The 26,805-nt window shown below is 41.9% G+C and overlaps 2 protein-coding genes across 4 annotated transcripts in view; both read right to left on the bottom strand.

The window, feature by feature from the left end:
* The window catches only part of LOC115475485, a 49,175-nt gene extending 43,038 nt beyond the window's left edge, over positions 1-6,137 (bottom strand). The window contains exon 1 of one of the 3 annotated variants that reach the window (XM_030211239.1): positions 5,941-6,137. Coding sequence is in view for 1 of the 3 variants with exons in the window: in XM_030211238.1 (XP_030067098.1) it covers positions 3,448-3,541 (94 nt within the window). In the remaining 2 variants the exon portion in view is untranslated. The other 2 variants (XM_030211240.1, XM_030211238.1) reach the window with 2 other exon arrangements.
* The window catches only part of LOC115475486, a 406,432-nt gene that overhangs the window by 263,433 nt on the left and 116,194 nt on the right, over positions 1-26,805 (bottom strand). The gene's annotated exons all lie outside the window — the stretch shown is intronic.

The raw sequence follows: 26,805 nt of genomic DNA, 5'->3' as shown, positions 1-26,805 counted from the left end.
CCCACCTAAGGGATGGTCATGAGATAACTGTATCACTAAGTCCCAAACCCCTGAGGTATCACCAGTTGTTTCTGGGGTTCCGCTCCTGTACCTAGACGAGCCACTCTAAACAATAACCCCTTATCAATGATGAAGCGTGGAAAACTATTCTCTCCCTCTTGTCCTGCCAGCTCCCAGGGTTATTGCAGTGTTTTGTCAGACTCCTGCTCCCTGGCGAAATAGGGGAACCTCTCTAACAACTGCTCCGGGTCACCTGGAAATGCCCCCTGACCTAGAAGATCCCTTAAATTCCCCCTTCTCTGCTCCTGAGCCCTTTTCTTCTGTTGAGAACTCCTCCTTGTTTTCCCCGGACCCCCAAGGATATCTCCGTGAAAAGGAAAAACCTGTGACAATGGCATTTCAGGGGTTCTGCCTGTTTCTCTTGAGCTCGGGTGGTCACTAACACCTGCCTTCCCCCAATGTACTGTGAGAAAGGGGCCCAGTCTCGCCCCAGAATGAGACTCTGTGGGAGCCGCGGAAGCACTGCCACCCAAACCTGATGGATCCCAGCCTGACCCTTGATCTCCACCTGTCTGACCGGGTATCGGGAAGTTGCTCCATGTATGCATTGAATGGACAATGACCGGTCACCCCCTTTTACCTTTCCCCCTTTCTTCCTCTCAATCTGATTCCACAGAGCTTGGGAGCACATAGTTTGATCCGCCCCAGAGTCCAACAGCCCTTCCACCAGGATGCCCCAATCTCCACCCACTGGGTGAACTGTGGTCCTTTTTGTGAGAAGGAGTGAGAAGTTAGGCCTAACGTAGTCATACAATCCCTTCCAACAATGCCCCTGTTGCCCGCGGCGGTAACATATTCTTTCCTCCCCACCCCACCTCTCTTTACTCAACAGGGAACCTCTGGGAGCTTTAACCCTAGACCCCTGCGAGACCAACTCTTGACCCCCTGAATACTGTGACTCCAGAAAACACTCCATCCCTTTGATGGCTTCTTCTAGAGTCTCATACCCTTTCCTCACCAAATTCACCTTTATCACCTCAGGAAGAGCCTCCAGGAACTGTTCTAGTACCAGTTCTTGCATAAGTTGAGCCACTGACCTCTTGTCGGGCTCCAACCACTTTGTAGCAAAGTCCTAAAGCTTCTGCGACAGGGGCTTTGGAGTCTCCCCCTCAGACCACCTCCAGCTTCGGAATTGACGACGAAACGTTTGTCTGCTTACACCATATTGGTGCAAAATAGCAGTTATTAACTTGGAATAGTCTGCTACTTCCACCGGCGATACGAAAAGCCGCCAGGTCTTCTCCTGACAGTGCCGGAGCCAGCCGGATTGTCCACTGCTCCTGTGGCCAGGCTGCAGCTAGAGCCACTCGTTCAAAAGTTTCCAGGTAATCCTCAATATCATCGTTCTCTGCCAGCTTACCCCAGGGTAGGCAATTTACATTCCCAGGGTCCACGAGCTCCTCCGACTCCCGCTTCCTCTGATAGAGTACCCCCTCTCCTCTGCATCAGTCTCGTATGCATCATCTCCTGAACCAAGTCCAAAAGGGGCTGTTGTTGAGCTTGAGAGGCTGCCAACGATTCCTCCATAAGTTTCTGAGCCATTTCTTGCTGCTTTTGGATTTGGTGGGCCATAAATGACAGCAGCTCCTTAGGATCCATGCCCTCTCTCTGTCCAGTAGCCCCTAAAAGAAGGAGAGGAAAAAAAAAACCCTCCAAGTGTGGCTTTCCAACAGCTTAGGTCCCCAGAGAAACCCCCCTTCCGGTTACCCACACACAATCTGATGCAAGAGATAAAAGATGGCGACCTGAAGGGAGTAAGACGAAGCAGCTCCGAAGCCTGTCTTATTAACTTTTCTATACTTAATTAAAGAAATGCCTACACGGAGAGGAAGGCAAAGGCCAAGCCCTGCGGCGTCTTCCTCACCTTTAATGGGGGTTATGGATCGCTTCGTTGTGCCAGGAATTCAGGGAGGCTGTGATTCTTTGCTGATTGTGGAAACGGAGAAAGGAGAAACGTTTCCACAACAAGAAGTAAACACCACGCTCAGCCCCGAGCTGAGGTATCCGCCGCCAATGCCAGCGTTCGTGCAGGAAGCATCTGTGCAGATTTCTACACCTCCCGACGTAGCTGCAGCCGGGTCAGACTCCTGCAATCGATCACAGATTGTCCCGATGGAGAAGGGCAGTGACCAGCATGGAGACGGCGTCTCTGAAAGAAAATCTAACGAGTTGGAGAAAAAAACTTTTGAAGCTCCTGAGTATTCTTCAGCAACACTCAGTAAGTCTTCTCTTTTGCCTAAACCCTCAACCATTACTTTCGAAACAATATGGGAAGCACTTATGACTTTGGAAACGTCTTTATCTCAGAAACTGTCATTCCTATCCCAGAAAATACAAGCTCCAAAGGAAGCCATTTTAAAAATTGAGAAACAAATTAAAGCTATAGAAGAAAAAGCTGAGGAAAATGTTAAAGACATTAAAATATCTCAGCAGATACAAGTAGATATTATAAAAGAAAATAAATGGCTACAGACTAAAGTGGAAAACTTAGAAAACCAACAAAGATCAAAGACCCTACGAGTAATAAATTTTCCTAGACAAGAAATGGTGGCATCTTTGCTGACTTTTAAAAAGTATATGTTTGATATCTTACAAGATTCCAGAACAGGCTTGTCCACCAATATCTAACATCTACTATTTACAGCCATATAAAAGATCAACTATAGATGGACAACCTGAATCTGAAGGAATTGAACCAGTAATTGAGACTTTGAATCTTTCACAAATAATAGAAGCTGATAATTTGGGTTTGGAACCACGATCTCTTATTGTAACATTTGTTCTGCAACCAGACAGGGACTGGGTGTTAAAACAATTTTTCAGACATAGGAAAGAAACTTTTTTGAATTTCCAAGTATGAATATACCCAGACGTTTCCAAAGTAACACAAAAGAGACGTCAACATTTCCTTAAATTACGTCCCACTGTGTTTCAGATGGGAGGTTTATTTTGGTTGAATTTTCCTTGCAAATGTGTAATGAAGCTGAATTCAGTAAAATATATTTTCTTAGATCCCCTGCATTTAAACTCATTCTTAGAATCTAAGAAACTAATTACCCTACGCTAAAATTCAGAAACGATCCGGACATCGACTCCTTAGTTAACAAGATTATAATCCTGTGTACATCCTCTTCAGGCCTCTGGATAGAGTTTAAATACTATTATTACTTTATATTGTGCCTTATTTCTCTCTCTTACTTGTGGACTAACATAAGAAAATTGTGAACTGTTACCAGTAATTTTTTTGTTTACTAACTATTATTGCGAATATAATCTTCTTTTTTCTGTACAAGATATCTTCTTGAATTTTAATATGAAATATAAATAAAGAAATTAAAAAAAAAAAAACCCACACACAACCCTTCCCCGGGTTCTATATATGCTTACCAGAACATGGAAAGGTATGTGCTTCTTTTACTGGCGGGTTGTCCAATCGATCCCACCACTGCCACCATATGTAAACAGGGTCCTCCTTCCACATGGGGGCTAGGGCTTACCCTGCTTAGCTTTAGCTGTTTCCCTCTAAGGTATGGGATCCAAACCACCTCTCCTCTGTCAAGCACTCGTCCCGGTCTGGCTGCTCTCCGGCTGGCCTGAGCCTATTTCCTGCTCACGGCAGGGTCACACAAAAACTCAGCATTCTCATAGTTTCTTGAAAACACAGGTTTTTATTTTCTCAAAACCCTTTTCTTCAATACAGCCTTAGTCTTCACTTAGTTTCATCACCAACAATAAAAGATTCAGTTCAGGTTTTCACATTCACCTTCTCAACACAGTTCAATCTTAATTCAGAATACCACAAAGCAGTAAATCCTTGCCTTGTTCCACAGGCACTATCTTCTATCCTCAGATAGTTAATGGGTTAGCTTTCTCCACTAGCTCCTTCCCCACTGTATGATTTTCTCCTCTCCAACTGTCCACAGTTTTGGCCATACTGACGCCACAAAATGATGATATGTGAAGTTTCTTCAGTATTGCTGAGGTGAAAAGATACCGTAAACTCAGCCTGTTCCTTACAAAGGGATCCTGTCAACATGGTAATGTAAACACTGACTTCCTGATTCTTACAGTTTAAAGCACTGGATGTGAGAGCTCAGATAACTGAGATTCCAGGGACCTTGCCCCACTGGAAAAGGAAATCTAGATGAATTTTTATATTTAGAAGAAATTAAGATATTTTGTGTACCTTGAAAGAAATGTTATATTTATATCATTTAGGAGTTAAGGTTAATTATCCACAAATACTAATGTGAAAGACAGTTTTTTGACATATAGTTTTTATGCAGGGAAGGAAATAATTTTTGTAAGAATCGTGGCTGTCTAACAAGTGTTTTCCCCTCTGCAAATTGCCTGTACTTTTATGAATAACAGAGTTTATGCAGAGTACCGGATTTCTTTATGCCATGGTAAAGGAATCTAGGAACACAGCTGATTATGCTGTGTTTGTTTGGTTTAATAAAAGCCTGTGAGTTAGGACAATTTAAGGCTGTGAATATTTATAGGCACTGGATAGAGGGGATTTCTAATTAGTTTTTTGTGCGCAGTTGTGCAATATAATTCATGGTGCTTGGAAGCGCAAAGAGTAACTGTGACAGAACTGTAGGGACACTTTGGGGAAGATCTGTGTTGAGAGAAATATGTGGATGGCGATTTTTGCTGAGAGAGGGTTGTGTTGATGGTGGTTAATTGTGATTTGTTGTGGTTCGTTGGTTGCCATTTTGAAGGTTGTGATGGTAGCGTGGCAGAGATGGGATGGTACAGATGAATTTTGGTATAGACTGTTTAGATTATTATGATATGTACATCTGGAGTGATGATATATATTACAGAAAGAGATGAACATTACTGAAAAATTGCTGGAAATGGAGGGGAGGGGAAAGAGAAGATTTGCTGACTATGGAAGTAACCTCTTAAGTTTATCAGGACCTTTCAGATTTAGTGCACCCTTCAGGCTCCTTAAGTAAGGTAAGATTCAAACATTCTCACAATGCGATTTTTTTTTAATGATTTTTCTGGGAGAATGATTTTGTTTTTGTTTAGCACCTGTTGTCTTGAATTGAAGTTATTTTGCCGATGCTGCACTGTTAACCTGTTCAACTGAGTTCCTTCCTGTGTTTTGTTTGAAACTGCTATATTCTGTCTGACTTTCTAGCTGACACCCCTGAGAGTAAAATATATAGAAGGGTGAAAGGCACGTCGGGGTTACACCAACTTGTATTGACTCCAACTTGTCTGCCCTCCTTCTAGGTAACTAAACACAAGTCTATACAGTAGCTAACAGTGTCCACCACTGATACACATAAACTGTATTTATAAATTACTAGAAGAAGGAGATTCAGAGTCAGAAGGCTGTTGATATGAGAAGAAGCATTTTATTATAACTTACCAATTATGGGTATACTGGGATATGATAATTTCTCGCAATCAATTAGGGATCAAATATCAATAACCTGGTGTTGGTAATAATAGTAATTGAACAATTACACTAGCGGTTCACTATTAATTCAAATAATGTTATAATTTTTTAATTTGCAGTGCTCAGTAAAGCTGTAGTGTCTTAACCACCATATGTTTATGGAACAGGTACTCAGCCGCCAAACGTCACAGCAGTATCCCTTCCTCTCTTCCCTTTCCTGTCTTTCATATAATACAGGCAGTTGTTTTTCACTTATCTTTGCTGGATTGATGTGCGGTTTGAGTCATTGTCCATATCACCGGTGCTTAGTGCATTGTGTTTAAAAAACAAAGTTCCTTCTTTATTGCCTTTTGTTGACTAAACTACAAACTATATATATAATCACATCTCTTCTTCATTTTCTATGATCATATTATAAAGTCATTCTTAAACATGGTTATGTTGAAAAATAGTTTTCAGCTTACCGGGAGAGATCACACCGCTCGCACCTCCCTGTCTTGATGAACCAGAGTCTAAGCAAGACCCTCTAATATATATGTCATATCCCTGATAATTAACGGATATTACATCATTTTACATCACGTTATTTTAAAGCGACAACCATTCTATTTCTTTGTTTAAACCCTTGAGGTATACAGTGTCCCATGTATATATGAATCTTTGTTCAAGCCACGTAAGAACTGAAGTGATATCTCCTCCCAAACGTAGTTGCACTCGAGTTAGCACAACATATTTTAATTCTGATTCTGAGTGGCTCATGTCCTGCCAGTGTTTTACTAACCCGGATGTTACTAAGGTGCTCTCATAAGCGCAATTTTACTTTTCTGCATGTATGCCCGATATATCACTTTGTGCACGGGCAGCAAATGGCATAAATTGCCTGGGCCGTATTGCAGTCAGTTTGATAACGCAAATCAAATCTTCTACCAGTAGCAGGAGTAGGTCACGCTGGTCACATTCAGTGCATGGCTGCCATATATGCAGTTCTGACAACTACTGTGTCCTCTTTCTGCTGATGCCGGCTGATCATGAATCTGTCTAGATATGGAGAGAAACTCCCCCATATTCCTGCCCCTTTTGTACGCTGTTCGCGGTCTATTCTTAAACTGTGGATACAATTGTAAAACCGGCCAATGTTTTTGTATGATCTTTGCAATTGCTATGTCTGTAGGAGAAAACGGCAATTCACATTGCATAGATTTCATTGATGTCATGGGTTGTGGACGTGGGTTAAGAAGCCACTCTCTATGAGCGTTATGTGCTCTTTTCCGTGCTTCTTTTAACACTTTGTTCACATATCCCCTCTGTTTAAATCTATTTGTCATTAATTTGGCATGATGCATAAAAGATGTTTTTTTCATTGCACAGGCACTTTACACGGAGGAACTGAGCAACTGGAATTCCATTCTTAAGGGGTGTAGGATGATGGCTGGAGTAATGCAATATTGTGTTCCTATCTGCAGGTTTTTTTTTTATTTATAATTTTTTTATTATTTTATATATACTTGTACAGATAAATACAACTGCAAAGTGTAATACAGCCACAATTGTAATAACTTACAAACTTAAGAAAAAGAAAAACTTTTGTTCAATTATTTATATAACATTGGCTTCCTTAGACCACAATGTAAAGGTTAGGGGGGGTAGGAATTAGTGAAGCGTATTACATAATATCACATTTTAAACAAGAAAAAAAAAGGTGACACCGTTATTCCCTTAATTCTTATCTCTAAGCTTGTTTAGTATCTAAGAAGTTCTGAAGCTGATCAGGCATATAATATATATATTTTGTTTGATTTATCCTGATAACACATTTACAAGGATAAGCAAGAAGGAAGGAACCTCCCATTTCCAAAATTTTTGACCTCATTGACAGAAACTTTTTCCTTTTTTGCTGTGTTATTTTAGTCACATCAGGATAGAGCCAGATCTTCTGGCCTACAAACATGCGGTTGGTTGATTTAAAATAAAGTCTCATTACTGCATTTAAGTCCTGCTGGAAAACAAAAGAGACTATCAACGTTCCTCTTTCCATCGCGTTTGTAATTGATTGTTCCAAAATGGCTGTGACATTTTGTAAGTCTACTGAGTCTTCTCCCTCTACTTTGTTCATTGTATTTGAAATGTAATAAATTTTATTCAAAGGAGGAAATATTTCTTGGGGAAAATTCAAATTTTCTTTCAAAAATCTGCAAAACATATCATTTGGAGAGACTCCCAACATTCTAGGAAAATTTAATAGTCGAAGGTTTAACCTCCTGTTATAATTCTCCATTTGTTCCATTTTTCTTCTAATCTCAATACTATCTTTAATCACAGCCACTTTGAATTCTTCCGTTTGCTTAGAGTCTGTCTGTAAGGCCTCAATTTTCTTTGAAAAATCCCGGTTAGCTACTTCCATAGAGTTCTTCACTTCTTGTACCGATAAATTTAATGTCTTTACCTCATCAGAAGATTGTTTCAGGGTTCTTTCAATTTCTAATAACTTCAGCCAGATCCGACTTAGATTCACCTCCGTCTCTCCTGCAACTTCTGATCTCCCCGTCAGGTCGAGCTCCCCTCTGGGCTCTTCAGAATCACCCTTTCCGGGTCCTGGAGGAAACCCCATTCGACTGGCAAGAGTTGCCGGGCAAGGAGGAGTTATAGAGCATAGCGGGGAAAGAGATGTTTCTATGTCCAGCGGGAGAGCCGCTTCACCGGTTCCCCCCGCTAAGGACTCCGCTCCGATAACGCGGGAAACCGCGGGGAAGAAGCGCTCCAAGCCTGTCCTCGCCGGAGTGGATGTCCCGGAAGGTAGGGGAACTCCCCGGATCGTCCCTTTACGTTTTGTATGCGGCATTCTAACAGGAATATCTATTTAGTCAGCAGGGAAGGCAGGAGACCGCTTCAAACACAACCGCTCATGGCGCCATCTTGACACGCCCCCGATTCCCCATCTGCAGGTTTTTTAAACAACGATGTTTTTATTTCTTCTTGATGTAATTCAATATGTATATCTATAATATCTGCTGCTTCGTGACCTACAGTCGAAGTAAATTTAATATTAGGGTCACATGCATTAAGATTGTTCAAAAAAATCTCTAATCTGACAAGCTGCTGTTCCACATAAAAATTATGTCATCTGTGAAACGACGCCACAGTACGACATTTGAAAAAAAACTGTGAAGTATAAATATAAGATGTTTCAAATTGAGCCATATATAAACAGGCTACCGTGGGAGCTACAATAGCTCCCATGGCCACTCCTTTTAATTGAAGAAAATACGTGTTTTCCAAGCAAAAATAATTTTGACACAAAACTAATTCTGCTATAATATTCAGAAATTGCTTTTTTTCAATGGAGATTTCTAAATCAATTATATATAGGTCAAGAATCTGCAGCACCGCAGAATAAAGGGGAACTTTGGTTTTTAAACACGATGCACTAAACACGGGTGATATGGACAATGACTCGAACCGCACATCAATCCAGCAAAGATAAGTGAAAAACAACTGCTTGTATTATATGAAAGACAGGAAAGGGAAGAGAGGAAGGGATAGTGCTGTGATGTTTGGCGCTGTGATGTTTGGTGGCTGAGTACCTGTTCCATAAACATATGGTGGTTAAGGCACTACAGCATTACTGAGCACTGCAAGTTAAAAAATTATTTGAATTAATAGTGAACCGCTGGTGTAATTGTTCAATTAATATGACAATTTCAGTCAAATCAGATAAAATCAACACAGTTCTCAAAGCTTTTCTCATAGAGAGTGGTAAACTGGACGTGAAGTGCGATAGTATTACTTCTCTAACTTCTATTGATTACAGTTCTCATTTATATACTCTTTCAATCACGTGCTTTTGCGTCATACATATCCCTGTAAATCTGTCTTCTTGTATAGATACTAATTAGCGTCAGCATTAATTTACTTATTATCAGCATTTATGATTTTCCTTACAATCAGCACTTTATTTTCCCGTAACTTGCTTAATTTAACATTTACAGTAATTTCATTTATCAGCAGTTCATTTGGGTCATTCTCACTTTTGACATTAATGTCCCTAACCACATGTTCTTGTTTGTTCCCCACCTGTTCAATAACTTTTAAAATTCCCCTAAATTTACTTGGTCTATAAACCATTTTGTAATGAGATCATATTTCGGTTCCTTATTAAACTGCTTGCAATCCAGATTTCCTTCCTTGTTGGTCTGTGTTACTAAGGCCTCGACACCATCTGTCTCATAAGCATTTCCAGTAACCTTTTGAGGCCTAGCACAGCACACAATTGTACAGGTTATTGATCAGCCTGTACTATGGTCCTGTCCAGCATGGCCCATATATTCTATATTATTAACAAAAACTTTTTACCTTTCCTGCTGGAGTCTGAGCAAGACCTTAGACCTCCATGCACTCCTCCTCCCCCTCTTCCCTTACTTCCTCTTTATCCCATTCCATGTCTTCCTCCGCTCAGGGTTCCCCCAGCTGCTGCTCATTCGCTTGATCAGAACTCATTTCCCAATCATTCACTTCTCCCTCCATTTCCTGAGAGTCCTGCTGGTGTCCCAGTGGTTTCTGGGGATGGTAGTTTCTTCCCCTAACTAGTGGTTTCACTGGCATTTTGGCCACTAGAGGGTGAACTTTTTGTTTAGAAGCAATTAGTGAAGGAGAGTCATTACATCTAAAGGGAAAACTTCTCCCCCGTCCCTGTTTCGGCACTACCGGAACTAGACTCCTGTCAGACCCCTCACAACAGATTATAAAGTTCAATAAATAATGCTATAACATTAGCTTTGTAAAACTGATATAACATATGTGGTGAATTAACCTCATTTAATTATATGTTGTACCTTTTTCAATACATATAAGAGTTTGATTTTTTATCCACTACCTGGATCATCAACCAAAATGAATCATGATACATACATAATCACAGCCTTAATTTTAAGAGTATGCATAGAATGCTGCTATCTGTCCTCTTAACTCCGTTTCCAGGGCTTCCTTTCCATTTATTTCTTTCCTTTCCTCCTTTCTTCTTGATTTCTTGCTCTATATCCATTTCCAGCAATTTCTCCTCTCTCCCTGGGTCCTGCCCTCCCATCCATGTCCATCCTTGTCCCTCTCTGCCCTTCCCTCCTCCATCCAGAGCCAGCAATTCTCCTCTCTCCCCTCCCCTCCCCTCCATTTCCAGTAATTTCTCCTCTCCCTGGGCCCTGCCCTCCCATCCATGCCCATCCTTGTCCCTCTCTGCTTCCCTCCTCCATCCATAGCCAGCAATTCTCCTCTCTCCCCTCCATTTCCAGCAATTTCTCCTCTCCCTGGGCCCTGCCCTCCCATCCATGCCTCTCTTCCCTTCCCTTCCCTTACCTCAGCTCCACGCCCTGGGGCCTTTAAATCTTTTACCTCCGGTTGCAGCAGCGTCAGTGAAAGCGCTGCCGACGTCTTTGTTCCCTTCGCGCTCGTTGGTTCCCTCAGTGTCCCGCCTTCTTCTGCGACCGTCGGAGCCTCGGAGGTAAAAGGTTTAAAGGCCTCGGCGGCGCGGAGCTCAGGTAAGTGGCGAGGGTAAGCACTGCTTACCGTATTGGCACGGCCCTGAGTGAAAAGCTATTTTGACCCAGTCAGCTGCAGCAATGTGCTATCCTGTTCACTTTTATGCCTTGGGCTCTGCCAGAGAGATGAGTTTATGATGAAATAGAAAATAAGATATTGTTGTAGAGCTAAATATGAATGGGAGACTCCAAATAATATTACAGAAATGGGCACAAAATAGACAGAGGAAGGTAACACCTTGTATAGGTTGAAGCAAAAAAAAAAAAAAGCAACCCATAGAGTCTTTTGCCATTTTCTCAGCAACCTCTTTGAATATTAATGAGAATTTTATACACTTATTTAGTCATCGTACTTACAAATTAATATTTAAACAACATTTAGTGCTCTGCTTACTAAGATATACTAGTGTTTTTAGTGCACAATTAAAAGTAGTGCATGCTAAACACTAGAGACACCCATATATTCCTATAGGTGCCTTTAGCATTTAGTGAGCACTGAAAACACTAGTGTACCCTTACTGCTGATTAGTAAACAGGGCCCTTAATTATCTTAAGCTATGTTAATGTTACTTTAATTTTTTATCGTTATTACCTAGCGATTTTTGTGTATTAGAAATGTTTGAGCTAAAGCACGATACCATAATGTCATTTAAATGATACAATTAACGATGTGTCAGAATTTTGCTGTGTCACTGTGACTGCTCAAAGTGTCCATCCCAAGCTTTAACACAGGCCTTCAGTCGCTTTGGGAAGTTCTTAGCAGGCTTGTTGGCTGCTCCCTGTTGCAGGAAGTTCGTATCCAATCAGTTCACAGCTGTAAAGTGATGTCATCAGGGAAGCCCTGCAGGGAGGAGGAGTTGGGACAGCAGCCAGCCAATGAGAGTCCATCTTCAGTGAGATGGGTGTTCTAGGATGTCAGCCAGCCAATAGAAGGAAGCAGCAGGAACAGCTGGGGGTGGAACCAAGCCCGTGTGCCACAGACGCTGTTTTTTTGATGGACCCTTAACTACCTTGCATTTTTGGTAAGTCACCATTACTTTTCTGCTTTACATTTCACTCCCCCCCCCCCCCCCCAATTTCTTGCCAGAAAATGTAATTTGAAAAAGAAACATATGTGGCACGACTTTCATACACGCAAAGAAGCTGCGTGTATGCTGTTATACTATTTTTTTTGTGCTCCATCTTCCCTGCCTTGATTCTCCCCTTCTCCTACTTGCAATAATGAAGAACCGGCAGGTCCACACCTCATGTTAAAATTTCCATGGTAAAGGTAGGGACTGCTTGTGATAGGCCTCCAACATTGTTCCAGCACTGTGAAGTCATTAACACCCTCCTGACATGTTTCCATCACCTCTGTTTGGTTATGTGTTACCCATTTTGGTTTTTTTTTCTCAAATAATGGTAGTTTTTACACCCACATATTTTTGAATGTGTGAAAATCGCTGGGTGGTCACACTACAAAGTCTATAACCTCACCGTGTTTAGAGATAACCTCATTCCAATCCACAAATAAAGGTAGATGGAGTTTGGAAAGGGAGAGATAAGGGTTGCATTGTTCAGTTAACTGACAGCTGTGGCGGTAAGAGAGATCAAAAGACAGGATGATCACAGAGTAGTTAAGTCATCACAGATGAATTTATTGGGGTTCTATGTCCCCCAAGTCTCTAATTGTATAGAGAAGGCTGTTACCTCTTTCATCTGACTCCTATCTTTGACCCCTTATTTTCTGGTCATTATTCAACAACACTAAACCAAGCATGTCACTGAATAGTATAGAAAACTCCCTATTAATCTCTTACAATCCCCTAAGTCTGACGGAGATGTGTACTTTCTCTTGTCTTACATTAGACTCTAGGAACTTCTAAAAGAACCCCTACTTTTGCACAGATGGCCGAATGGCACAGGTGTCAGAATGACACTTAACCGAAGATTTGCAAATTTGATATTTTTACACTTGGAAAAAATCCTCTACCCTTTCTGACTTCTGCTTTTCTTCATGCACCTGCTATACGGCTCCTCCCTGCTATCTCTGTGCTCAGAGTCTATTTTCATCATTCTAAACTGTCAACCTAATGTCACAGTTAGAAAATGCTTTTTGATTTCAATTCTTCCTTGACCTATCTTCCTTTCCCAGTAGCCTTTGAGGCCAGGCTCTTCCAGTCGGTCCCCAAACTGGGTATTAGCTCTCAGGCCTGTACTGTGTGGCAGAGACTGGGAAGTGAGAAACTGATTTAATCTAACGAACCCCTCCAGTGCTCGGGTTTTATTATGTGGTTTCTGAGGTCAGGTGATAGTAGTTGGGCCAGATCTCAGAACCCACTGTGAAACACTGGAGAAGTTGTAGACTCACTAACCTCGTCTTCCATCTTTGTAAGGCAGAAGACGAAAATTAATCTAATTCAGGATAAGAATGTTAAACTTCCCAATATTCAGTGGCTCCAGACACGAACTGCTGAAAATCTCTTGTACACTTTATTCAATATAACAAGAAAAATTTAAGATAAAATGTACATTACAACAAAATTTGAATTAAGAAAAATTTACTCTATATATTTTCAAAAACTACAATAACATTAACTCAGGTTTTCTTTTCTTTACAGGTTAATTCAACACAATATCAATTTCACATGTATCAGATAAGTATTTTGTATTTACTTCCCTTAAAGCTCTATTCCTAAACTAATATATTTAACTAAGAGTCAATTAATATGTTTAATTAAAACCAATGCAAGAATTTGATTCTTTGTGTATATTTTTCTCTTTCTAGGATTCTCTCTCCTCCGATGGAACCCAGGTTTTCAGGTAAGTATGTGTAATTAAATTGTTTTGTTTCACAGGTCACTTAGCTGGCTTCCAGGTAGATTTTCTCTGTAGCTCTGAAGTCTGTCTTGCGTTGGGGCCCAGCTGTATTTTCCGCACTCCATCCAAACGTTCCTCTCTTCACCCTACACGTTTCTTAATAACCAAAAGGGAAAGAAACCCTTTCTCCCTAAGGGAACCCTCCTATAAAGCTCCTAGGTGTTATTAGGGAAATACTTTGGCCATATATATATATATATATATATATATATATATATATATATTCAAAAATAAATTAAATTAAATATCCCTATTCTTCCAGATCTATTCTATTTTTTTTTCCTTCCCTGCACTAGAGGAGCACTGGAGTCTTTCACTCATACCTCACTCCCACTTCAGTCAATCCACTCTAATTCCTATTAACTCCCAATCCAATCCCTTTAAAATTTAACTTAAATTCCCTATGACACCCACCTTACACATAATTTTCCCCTTACTCTACCAGCATTCAAATAATTTTTATTATTTATTTCCCCAATCACACCATTCAGTCACATTAAGTCCTTATACACTTTCTCAGCACCCGACACACAACAAAGCACAACCACTCTCCACGGTGTCTTCCGCTCCTCTGATCAACTGTCCACAGCCCCGTTGCCTAAGCAACGGAACTGTGGCCAGAGTTCCGGAGACCCCTCAGCCAATCAGTTGTACTCCCCAAGGTTCCGTGCCTTCCCGCTGACCAACGGAACCCTGGGCAGCACAACTGAATCTCCATTTTATTTTATCTTTTTCCATAGGAAATAATGGAAAAAATATTTAAACCTGAATTAAAAAGTCCCAATTCACTCGAATTTCACCAAAATCACCCCCACATACTAAACACTACCTCCTCTTTTAAACCCTGTTTTTAAAATTTAAATCTAACATTTTTTTCCTCGTCCGCCCTATTTTTGCTCCCAAAACACCCCCTTAAAAATCCCAAAATTATTTTAAAAATACCCCAAAAATTCACTCACTTCCCCCTTAATCTACCCCGTCGAATTTAAAAAATTAACCCTTTTATAACCACCTAAAACTAAACCCCCTCCAAAAGACCCCTTAAAAATATCAAAATTCAAAAATTAACCCGGCAGAAAAATCAACAAAAATTCCCCGAACCCGAATCTGAAAACAGAATTTAAATTAAACAAATCCCTGATTTTTAAAAAATAAAAAATCGCATTTACACAATTGTAAAATAATTAAATTAAAATTTTGGGTCAACAAACCCCTTACCTCCTGAGCCTGAAATGACTCCGATGTAGTTCTTCAGTCCCGGAGACGCTCTCAGTCATCCCCGGGACTCCAAAAACAGCGACTGCCCCAATCGTCTCCGGGACCCTCCCTTAAAAAAAACCCCGAAACCGGCCAAAACGGCCCTCTCCACCTCTCTCCTCCCTGATGCTACGGAGCTAACAGCGCTCCCTCCAACGGGCCTCACTACCTAACCCACATTGATCCCGGCCCCACTAGGCTCCTAAAATGGCCCCGGAGCCCTTCCAGGTAAGTAAAAGAAACTTTATATTATTTTTTTTCCCGCTCTTAACCCCCTGTCACATTAAATGTTCTAGGGAGTCATTGAAATAGCTGAAAGGGATGTGCAGGGATAAGGGAGTGTGACAGGATAGAAGGAAAGTGTGGACTGGGAAATTCTGAATGTAGGAAATTAGATCTGGGTTGCCTGTAGTGAGGTGTTCTGGAACAGTGGGAACAGCTGTGCTGTGAGTATAAAAGTTGTGATGTGTGATTTAATGGGGAATTGATAGGGAGAGAGTTACAAAAATCTGCATGCTGTGGACTGGAATGGTTGCAACAGTGTATACATGCTGAGTGTGTCTAATAGAATAGGGAAAACAAAGTACAGACTAGGTTTTAGAAGTAAGGGATTGTTTGGTTACTTTTATTTCCTGCAAGTTTACTGAGGCCCAGTATTTCTGAAAAATTATTAAAGCCACCTAGTGAAGTGATTGTTAAGTCTAAGGAGTTAGGGTATTGCTTCCATTTCATTTGGTTAAAGTTGAAGTGAAGGGAGAAAAAACCGAACAGGAGGACGAGAACCTGGATCCTATCCTGGGCCCAGTGGCGTACCAAGGGAGGGGGGCGGTCCGCCCCGGGTGCACGCCGCTGGGGGGTGCCGCGGCGTGCGCCTGCTCCTCCACGTTCGCTAAACTTTGTTCGTTCGCTGCAGCTCCCTGTGCCACGGAACAGGTTACTTCCTGTTCCGGGGCAGAGGGAGCTGCAGCGAATGAACGAAGTTTAGTGAACACGGTAGAGCAGGCGCGCGCAGCGGCACCCCCCAGCGGGGTGCACTTGGGAGGGGGTGTCATTTTGCCGGAGGGGGGAAGGTGTCATCTATCGGGGGGGGGGGGGGGGCGCATCGGCGCTCTGCCCCGGGTGCCATCCAGGCCAGGAACACCACTGCCTGGGCCCCCAAGCAAAAAAGATTACAGAGGAAAACAACCTATAAAGAAAATCAGCCACAGCTAAGTTGCAACAAGGTTGAAGGACAAAGAGAGTCAGATACTTACCTGAGTTGAGAGGTGGAGGGTGCACTGAAGTCCTGGGAAAATACAAAGAGAGAGCACAAAGAATCAATTCTTTGCAATTAAAGGGGTTAACTATTTAGAATATTTAAGTACATATATTTATCTGATAGGGATGAAGCAGGTACCGAGGAAAGATTCTGTGAAGGAAAGAGAATAAAACAAAGACTGTAGGATTAATTCTATACTGTATTAAAATAAAAGTGTTGAGTTTAGACTGAATATTGGGAATTTGGAAAATTGGGGAACAAGAACCACTGATAAATATGAATGTTATAATAAAATTACAATAGATGATAAAGGTTGATAGAAATATTTATTCTTACCTCATTTTGAACAAAATAAAAAACTATTGTTATTTATTCACCATTATTCAGTTTGGTTCTCTTCTAAGCAGGACAAATCCTAATTTAGTTTATTTTCCCCTCCCATTCTTCGGGAGTGAGAGGCGAGGTTAGTTTTGTTGTTCCCTCTCCGTTCCTGGGTACTGGGTTCCTGGAAAGCTGCCTCGACTACTAACATCAGGCTAACCGGAACCCTGTTCTTATCATACATCTCACCCCAAAAAAGGCAGTTTTTACAGGCGTGCTGAAAAATAGATCTGCACGCATCCAAAACAAGTGCCTTACACTAGCGCAGGCCATTTTTCAGTGCACCTTAGTAAAAGGACCCCTTAGTTTCAAGGTTCACTAAGGTCTTTTCTCCAGTTGCTGATTCCTGCCTCCTGGTGGCTTATCCACCTTTCTTTCTTGCCAGCCTCAGCAGCATGAACTTGCACCCCTGTACCCTCATCCTCCAACCCCTTCAAAGTTTAGCCCCTTTTCCCGGTCACTGACATACAGTGGCCAAGTGTGAATATTACAAAATATTAGGAACAGCTGTGATTAAGCAAACATAGAAAAGCTTGAACTGCATGTTAGAACAGAGATGTTTACTTTAAATAGTGGGTGGAAAGAAATGAGTACAGTAACAGAGTAGCTTGTCCAAAAGTGGAAAGTATTAGATATGTGAGCATAAAGGAAGAGAAGATGTTATGGTAACAAGTAAAAACTTGAAAAAGATTGGGAAAGGAGCCTGAGGGTCTGGTAGTTGGACTTTAAAAATTTGGGACCTGAATTGTGCAGACAGTTGGATTGAGTAAGGCTGTATCCAGCCTGCTCCTTTATTCTACTTCAAATGCTCAATGTATTCAAGTGCTCAACTAGGATGTTAACATAGAAATCCGGGAACATTGGTACAGTATGTTCATTTGATTATCATCCAAACACGTTGTACTGTCAAAAACTGAATGAAGAATGACTTAAGAGATTGAGCAATTAAATATAACCACTTTCTTCTCCTGTGCATAAGGTTATATGGCTTGGACTGGACATCAGCTTATGTAGAAGAAAATAACTTCGATCCAATTCTCCAAGCGCCCAAGTTTCAGAATATATGATGGCCAAAATTATAACGAGATCAAGATTTGTATCCAAGTGCTACAAAATGGGAAGTGTATTTCTTTTGCTTAACATATGAATATGGTCTGTGCCAGAACCGGTGGTGGGAGGCGTGGATAGTCTGGGCAGACTTATACGGTCTGTGCCCTGAAAAGGACAGGTGCAAATCAAGGTATACACAAAAAGTAGCACATATGAGTTTTTCTTGTTGGGCAGACTGGATGGACCGTGCAGATCGTTTTCTGCCATCATCTACTATGTTACTATGTATATGAATGGATGCCAACTATTTGGCAGTTCTGAGGCTTCAGCCACTATAGACTTAGTTTTGCAGGTGTCCAGTAGCCATGAGCCAAGCCAAATCCTTCTCCTTACAGAAGGATACCATTTCTGCTATTCAAGGCACTGTTTATTCTAAACCCAGCTCTCTTCCTCCCGTTCTTGTAAATTCATCTTTTGGATGGTAGATGTAGAAGAAAACCTATCCTTGCTAATTGAAGTACGACTATCCCTCACCCACTGTACACACTAACCTTTCTTAGATCCTTTCTGTCATAGCTGTAATGGGGAAATCAAGATGGCAAAGTGATAGAAACTGTTTGCTAGCTGTTTAGATTATCACAAAGATAGGTGACCAGATCTACAGTGTGGGATCAGTAATAGAAAAAGCCTGAAAAACATTTTCCAAAATGTTTACCCTCTCTCACAGGTTCACATAATACTTCAACCAGGTTTCATCTTAGGTTTCCAGTGCCTGAAATCTTGCCTCAAATGTTGCAGTTTTGCTTTCAAACTCATCACCCCTTGTTTTCAAGGCAGAAGATTCAACAACTACAGTTTCTAAATGTGAAGGTAGCTTCTGCAGCTGGGTGTTCAGAATAGCCTAAAGACCAAAGATTGCTTTCCAAACAGTCTCTGGATTAAATATCTGAAATTGTGGCCAAGATCAAATTTGCCACCCACGTGAAGAACTGGAACACTCCAAGTATGTGTCAGACAATTGTCTATGGAATTTTCCTTTAGGAAGCCATCCAAACCTTTTTTACGCCCTGCTAAGCTAACTGATTTCACTGCATTCTCTGGCAATGAATTCCAGAGTTTAATTACACGTTGAGTGAAAAAAAATGTTCTTTGATTCATTTTAAATTTACTACTTTGGAGCTTCATCGCATGCCCCCTCGTCCTAATATTTTTGGAAAGAGTAAACAAGCGATTCACGTCTACCCGTTCCAGTCCACTCATTATTTTATAGAGCTCTATCATATCTCCCCTCAGCCATATTTTTTCCAAGCTGAAGAGCCCTAGCCATTTTAGCCTTTCCTCATAGGTAAGTCATCCCATCCTCTTTATCATTTTTGTCGCCCTTCTCTGCACCTCTTCTAATTCCATTATATCTTTTGGAGATGCGGTGACCAGAAGTGAGCACAATAGTTGAGGTGCGGTCGCACCATGGAGTGATACAAAGGCATTATTTTTGTTTTCCACTCCTTTCCTAATAATACCTAACATTCTATTTGCTTTCTTAGCCGCCGCTGCACATTGAGCAGAGGGTTTCAACATATCATCAATGATGACACCTAGATCCCTTTCCTAGTCGGTGACTCCTAAAGTGGAACCTTGCATTACGTAGCTATAATTTGGGTTCCTTTTTCCCACATGCATCACTTTGCACTTGTTCACATTAAATATCATCTGCCATTTAGATGCCCAATCTCCCGATCTTGTAAGGTCCTTTTGTAATTTTATACATACATAAGGAGCCCTTTTATCATTTATTGTGTGCTGTTTGAGCTAAATGTCATGTGACCCATAGGTAAAAAATGCGATGTGCTGCAATATCAATTAGTGAACAATAAGGGCATAGGTGCCCAGTGTAAGAGGCTTGGGGAGGCTAAGCCTCCCCAGATGCAGCAGGATGGATCAGCTGTTTCTCATTCTCCGACGGTCTTTATCTTTTCCGTTCTCCGAGAGTAGACGAGTCCTGACTGACTCCAGTCCTCTCTCTTCTTTGCAGTGCTGCCAGCTCACCATCACCTGAGCGCCATGCCCATGCCCAATTCCGCCCGCCCGGGGCTACTCGGTCTCTCACCAGCGCGCCGCGTCCCTCTTCCTCCTCTTTTTGCCTCCACACCGCCGATCTGCCTTAAACTGGCTTTGGGCTTCCCAACGTCACCGATCATCATCATGATGTGCTTCTTCACCTCAGGCTCAGCCAGTCAGAGTCAGCCTTCCCTACGAGAGCTCCCCTCCCATCATGATGCAACTTCCTGTTCCGCATAGGCGGGAACGCGCGGGAAGGGCCGTCACTGAGTAGGGAAGGATCAAGACTGGTTAAGAGTGGCTGTCTGAGGTGTTCCCACTTCCTTACCAGACCCAGACCATAATAATTTGAGGAAATTGTGGCATGCAGCGCACGTTGGATTTCAGGAGAGGTAGGTGCTGACTCTGAAGGTTTTAAGTCAAAATAAAAAATAAATATTTTGATCATAGTAACATAGTAGATGATGGCAGAAAAAGACCTGCATGGTCCATCCAGTCTGCCCAAGAAGATAAATTCATATATGCTACTTTTTTATTTGTACTGTCCTCTTCAGTGCACAGACCGTATAAGTCTGGCCAGCCCTATCCCCGCCTCCCAACCACGAACCCCGCCTCCCAAGCACCAGCTCTGGCACAGACCGTATAAGTCTGCCCAGCACTATCCCTGCCTCCCACCACCGGCTCTGGCACAGACCGTATAAGTCTGCCCAGCACTATCCCCGCCTCCCAACCACCAGCCCCAGCACAGACCGTATATGTCTGCCCAGGACTAGCCCCGCCTCCCAACCACCAGCTCTGCCACCCATTCTAGGCTAAGCTCCTGAGGATCCCTTCCTTCTGCACAGGATTCCCTTATGTCTATCCCACGCATGTTTGAATTCCATTACCGTTTTCATCTCCACCACCTCCCGCGGGAGGGCATTCCAAGCATCCACCACCCTCTCCGTGAAAAAATACTTCCTGACATTCTTCTTGAGTCTAGATCTCTTTTGTTTAAACATAACTAAATGGGCTATAAGCCCCTAATGCTTTTAGTTTCCTATATTTTGTTTGTGATGACTTTTACTGTGCCAAAATTGAAATCTGGTTGTTAATAAAAGGAGCTCATTGTGAATACTATCCACCCTAAAAGGATGTTTTGTGGCTGTACATGAGAATTGTGATATGATCCCTTGTTTCATATTGTTGACGGTTTGCGATGTTGTCCGTTTGGGTGGTATATTGGTGTATTAGGGTCTGCCCAGTGTAATATTTATCTGAGGTGGCACCAAAACATCAGAAAGGGTTTTAGAGCCTAAATCATGACACACTACTTCTTGAAGGATCTACATATGGTCGTTAATAAAAGCAGCTCATTGTGAACACTATCCACCCTAAAAGGGTGTTTTGTGGCTCTACATGAGAATTGTGATATTATGATCCCTTGTTTCATATGGTTGACGGTCTGTATTTTCCGTATGGGTGGTATATTGGTTTATTAGGGTCTGCCCAGTGTTATGGTACAGTAAGGTTTATGAGTTTGTTTTTGCACAAAGTTGTGCATAGTGGTTTGCAGTTGAGCGATTGTGGTTAGTATATGCTTTGAGCAACCACAATATTCTTTGACATATGATACATATCTAATATCTAAATTTTAAAATGGTATTAATTGTGACTATTTTATTTTTACTTATTTTTTTCTGTGTGTTGTCAAACAATTATGGAGGTAAGCTCCGCCCCTGGCCCAACCTCTAAACCCGCCCCTTTAGCCTCCCCAAACAGTTGGGCCACCGACTGCCTATGAATAAGAGTCCTTTTACTAAGGTGAATTAATAGATATAGCACACACTAACAATTAGCATGCACCAAATGGTAAGACACCCATAGGAATATAATGACTTCTTATCACTTAGCACATGCTAGTCATGAGCATGTGTTAAACCCATTAGCGCACCCTAGTAAAAGGACCCCTATGGGTTAGTGAAAAAAAGCCCTAAAGTGTCCAGATGACATAAGTACAGGTAGAATTAGACGTCGTCAGTAAGATAAGATGTTTCTGTTTTCACAATTGCCTTTCATAGAGCAATCAACTCTTACATTACTTTCAACTTTGTTCAGGTAAATGTCAATATTTTAATATTTAAACAAATACCCAATGCACATAGCTCTTAGACAAAACTCACAGTCAAAGTGGATGCTTTATATAGATACCAAGTCCAAAAAACTAAGTGTCCTGTTTACTAAGGTGCGTTAGTGTTTTTAGCACGCACGCTAACCATGTAGACGCCTATAGGGATATTGTAGGCATGTACATGGTTAACGTGTGTACATGAGTAACACACGAGCCTATAACGCTGCTTAGTAAGCAGGGCCCTAAGTTCAAAATAACTAAGGGGAAAATGCCTCAGAAAGGCCGTAGTAATACTGCACCCTATGGACTGGTCTGTGCTAAGCAATATTCATTCAGACCACGTTCTATTAAGGGGCCAGAAAAGCCCCTTAATCCTATCAATTTTTATTTACAATTTTTATTTTTCATTCTTTATAAAAAAAAAATAGCGCACCACCAGGGATACAACGCTCTATCACTGGTGGTGAAACAGGTCCCGTCTGTAAATTGAGTGTGCTATGAAGGTTAAAAGTGTTATGGAAAGATAAGTTGGGCCGGCAGTAGTCCCAGAAGAGCGAGTGGTAAGTCTGTGTTGGGCTTACCACCGCTCTGTAATAGGGACCATAACTGTCCAATTAAACCTTTTCCTTTCATTCAGCACTGAGGATAATCACAAATCTATTTTCCCGCCCCCGCTCAAGCACACTTTCTGGTCACAGATTTTGAGAAATAAATCAGCTTTTGCCAACAGATTGTGAATTCTCTTGAGCACAGCAAAAGGTTGTAGAGAGACTGACTCTCCCAGTTACGTTTGTTTTCTTACAGGATAAAGCAGCACTTTTGTTAGTGTTTTTTTCAATCATGTAAGCTGGATGTTCTGGGAGGTATAATCTCTTTGTTGGCCTCCCACTTACCACCTTATAATCGAAAGAGAAAAACGCCTATATTTCGACCCAAATCGGGAGATGGGCATCTTTCTCGCAAAAACACCCAAATCGGTAAAATGGAAAGCCGATTTTGTTCGTTTTCAACTGCATTCAGTCGCAGGAACGAATAAAGTTGATGGGGGTGTGTCAGAGGCGTGGTGAAAGTGGGACTGGGGCGTGGTTATCTGCCGAGCAGAGATGGGCGTCTTTAGGTGATAATGGGAAAAAAAGGCATTTTCAGCGAGAATTTTTGGACCCTTTTTTCTCACGAACAGGTCCCAAAAAAGTGCCCTAAATGACCAGATGACCATCGGAGGGAATTGGGAATCACTTCCCCGACTCCCCCAGTGGTCACTAACCCCCCCCCTCCACCAACAAAAAACCCACTTGAAAAACCTTATTTCCCAGCTTCTATGCCACCCTCAAATTCCGTACCCACCTCCATGACAGCAGAATGTGTTCGATCCTGTCATAGCCTTTCCCTGGGTCAGATGTGGCTCTCGGGTGCTCTGCAGGGTCACATCAGCAATGCAATGTGGTGGATGTAGGGTAATGGCCTCCTGATTTCACTAGCTTGTGTTACAGTCTCACGATGTTGGTAGTTGGTAGGCTCTTCTCCCATGTTGCTTTTCCCCCTGCTGACCTGGGTCAGAGTGTGCCCTGGTTTGTTTCCAGTAGTCCAATAGGTAGTGGCCATGTTTGTAAGTCCGTTTTAGATCCCTTTCGTGTGTTAGCCACGTTACAGAACTTAGTTCTTACATTGAATGTTGCTGAAAGAGGGCATTGTACAACATTCTGCCAGCTCTGACCTACTGCTAATCTCAGTACCAGGGAGACTCGTTGCCAGTGGGGCACAACCTCTGATCTGCAGTTAACTGTGAGTAAAGGTGCTTATTCAAATAAAGGACGTTTTCAGCGAGATTAGTCTTCAGGTATCAATTGCTGTGCCAAGGTTATACAGCAGCAACAAGTCCTGTCCCTGGAGCACTTTTAGTGGGTACTGCAGTGCACTTCAGGCAGGCAGACCCAGGCCCACCCCCCCACCTGTACCACTTGTGGTGGTAAATGAGGCCTCTAACCACCCCCCCCCAAACCCACTGTACCCACATGTAGGTGCCCCCCTTCACCATTAGGTGCTATGGTAATGGTGTTGAGTTGTGGGGAGTGGGTTTTGGGGGGGATTTGGGGGTCTCAGCACCCAAGGTATGGGAGCTATGCACCTGGGAGGTAATGTAATGTTTTTTTCTATTTTTTAAAAGTGCCCCCTAAGGTGCCCGGTTGGTGTCCTGTCATGTGAGGGGGACCAATGCACTACGAATCCTGGCCCCTCCCACGACCCAAAGCCTTGGATTTGGTCATTTTTGAGCTGGGACGCTTCGGTTTCGATTATCGCCCACATCCAATGCATTTGCCTGGCACAAACAGTATTTTCGAAACTAAAGATAAACATCCATCTTTTTTGAAAATACGATTCGACCCACCCCTTCACGGACCCGTTTTCGAAGATGGACATTCTTAAATATGGGCGTTTGCATTCGATTATGCCCCTCTTAGTCACCTCTCCCCTCTCCAATCGGTTCAAAACTCTGCTGCCCGTCTCGTTTTCCACCAGGGTCGCTTTACTCATACTACCCCTCTCCTCAAGTTGCTTCACTGGCTCCCTATCCGTTTTCGCATCCTGTTCAAACTTCTTCTACTAACCTATAAATGTACTCACTTTGCTGCTCCCCAGTATCTCTCCACACTCGTCCTTCCCTACACCCCTTCCCGTGCACTCCGCTCCATGGATAAATCCTTCTTATCTGTTCCCTTCTCCACTACTGCCAACTCCAGACTTCGCACCTTCTGTCTTGCTGCACCCTACGCCTGGAATAAACTTCCTGAGCCCCTACGTCTTGCCCCATCCTTGGCCACCTTTAAATCTAGACTGAAAGCCCATCTCTTTAACATTGCTTTTGACTCGTAACCACTTGTAACCACTCGCCCCCACCTACCCTCCTCTCCTCCTTCCTGTACACATTAATTGATTTGATTTGCTTACTTTATTTTTTGTCTATTAGATTGTAAGCTGTTTGAGCAGGGTCTGTCTTTCCTCTATGTTTGTGCAGCACTGTGTACGCCTTGTAGCACTATAGAAATGCTAAATAGTAGTAGTAGTAGTAGTTCCCCGATATATGTATAAGGACACAGAATAGAAGAAAACAGTATGTTTGCAGCACAATGTTTTGTCCTTAAAGGCAAAATTTCAGTTAAAATATCCATGTAAATGCATTGTGGTATATGAAAATATTAAATGTGTCTTCTATAATGTAGCACAATTACATTTCTTCCTCTTGAAGGTAAAGTTGTTGCCAGCTAGACTATTTTGACTTCTTAGGTATATCAGTATTAGGCGGTATTTGATTTTTGACTGAGTTGGTCTTACCCAATATTATTTAAACGGTTTCTACTGTAGTCCTGCTTCCTTTGGCATTTCCTAGTATCTTGTCCCTTAGTTACGTGGACTTAAGGCCTTTAGTTAGATAGATTTTTCCTCATTTTTAATACTTATATTTTGCAAAATTTCAATGCATTATCTCACATATCCTGTTCAAAGCATCTTTGATGTAATTATATGTGAAAAGTATATGTGAATCATCTAACAGATGATTCCATTCTAAGATGTATAGGAATCTACTACTACTTATCAATTCTATAGCACTAGTAGACGTACGCAGTACTGTACACTTGAACATGAAGAAACAGTCCCTGCTTGAGAGAGCTTACAATCTAATCAGGACAGACAAACATGACAAATAAGAGATAAGGGAATATTAAAGTGAGGATGATAAAATAAGGGTTCTGAACAAATTAATAAGGGTTAGGAGTTAAAATCAGCATCAAAAAGGTGGGCTTTTAGCCAAGATTTGAAGACGGCCAGAGATAGAGCTTGACCTACCGGCTCAGAAAGTCTATTCCAGGCACATGGTGGAGCAAGATAAAAGGAACGGAGTCTGTACGACTGGTAGTGCTACAGAAATGATTTAGAGTAGTAGGACTAGGTGACTTTATTTCTTGCCTGCAGGTAGATGTAGCAGCAATCACAGCTAAGCATGTGGTGATAGGTAGGCAGTCTGGTACAGGGCCTGACCCCAACTAAAAGGCATTTCCTTTCGGTATTTCAGTATATATATATGCACATGGTTTATATATATATATTCCATGACCTGTTCCATATATCATGTTCCATGTATGTATGCACCTAAACGCAATACCATCTGTAATTCTGTTATCCAGAAATGGCAGCCGCCATTACGGCAAATGTAAGCCACATTGAGCCTGCAATTTGGTGGGAAAATGTGGGATACAAATGCTACAAATAAATAAAAAATAAATAAGTTAAAAGACAACTTACCGAACACTTTTGTTTATACATATGGAACTTTTTTCCTTAAGCATTGTTAGAACTTGTGTTAAACTCCATAGATAGAAAAGAGGCCAGGGATGGGCTGAGTTCTCTCCAAGTGACCTTGACATAGACTGACCAAAGGGGTTAAGTGAAGGTCACTGAATAGATGCAAGGATATGTTTTATTTGATAAAACAGAGATTTTGTGCCTGCAGGAGCCTAAGGATTTACAAAGACAGGTATTCACGATCACTCAACTCACACCAATGAGCTGACGATCCTTTACACTGCAAAGCTCTTCCCTTGAAGTGGTAATAAATGCAGCCTTGTCATTGGCAGTTGGACAGCTAGTGTGTGGTACCAACCCACATTCTAGATGTCACAGCCGACCACTCCTCCAACCAGCCCACGATATGCCTACCTCTCACTCTTATCTACATTAGACAACTAGTGTAGGTTTCTGTATTGCATTGCTAGTTAGAAGACATGGTAGATGTTGGCTTAGGTATACGTTAATGTCTACTATGTGGTAAAAC

Source organism: Microcaecilia unicolor, chromosome 8 (genome assembly GCF_901765095.1).
Source record: "Microcaecilia unicolor chromosome 8, aMicUni1.1, whole genome shotgun sequence".
Taxonomy (NCBI): domain Eukaryota; kingdom Metazoa; phylum Chordata; class Amphibia; order Gymnophiona; family Siphonopidae; genus Microcaecilia; species Microcaecilia unicolor.
Note: the sequence above shows the minus strand (reverse complement) of the source record. Positions and strands in the feature narration are given on the sequence as shown.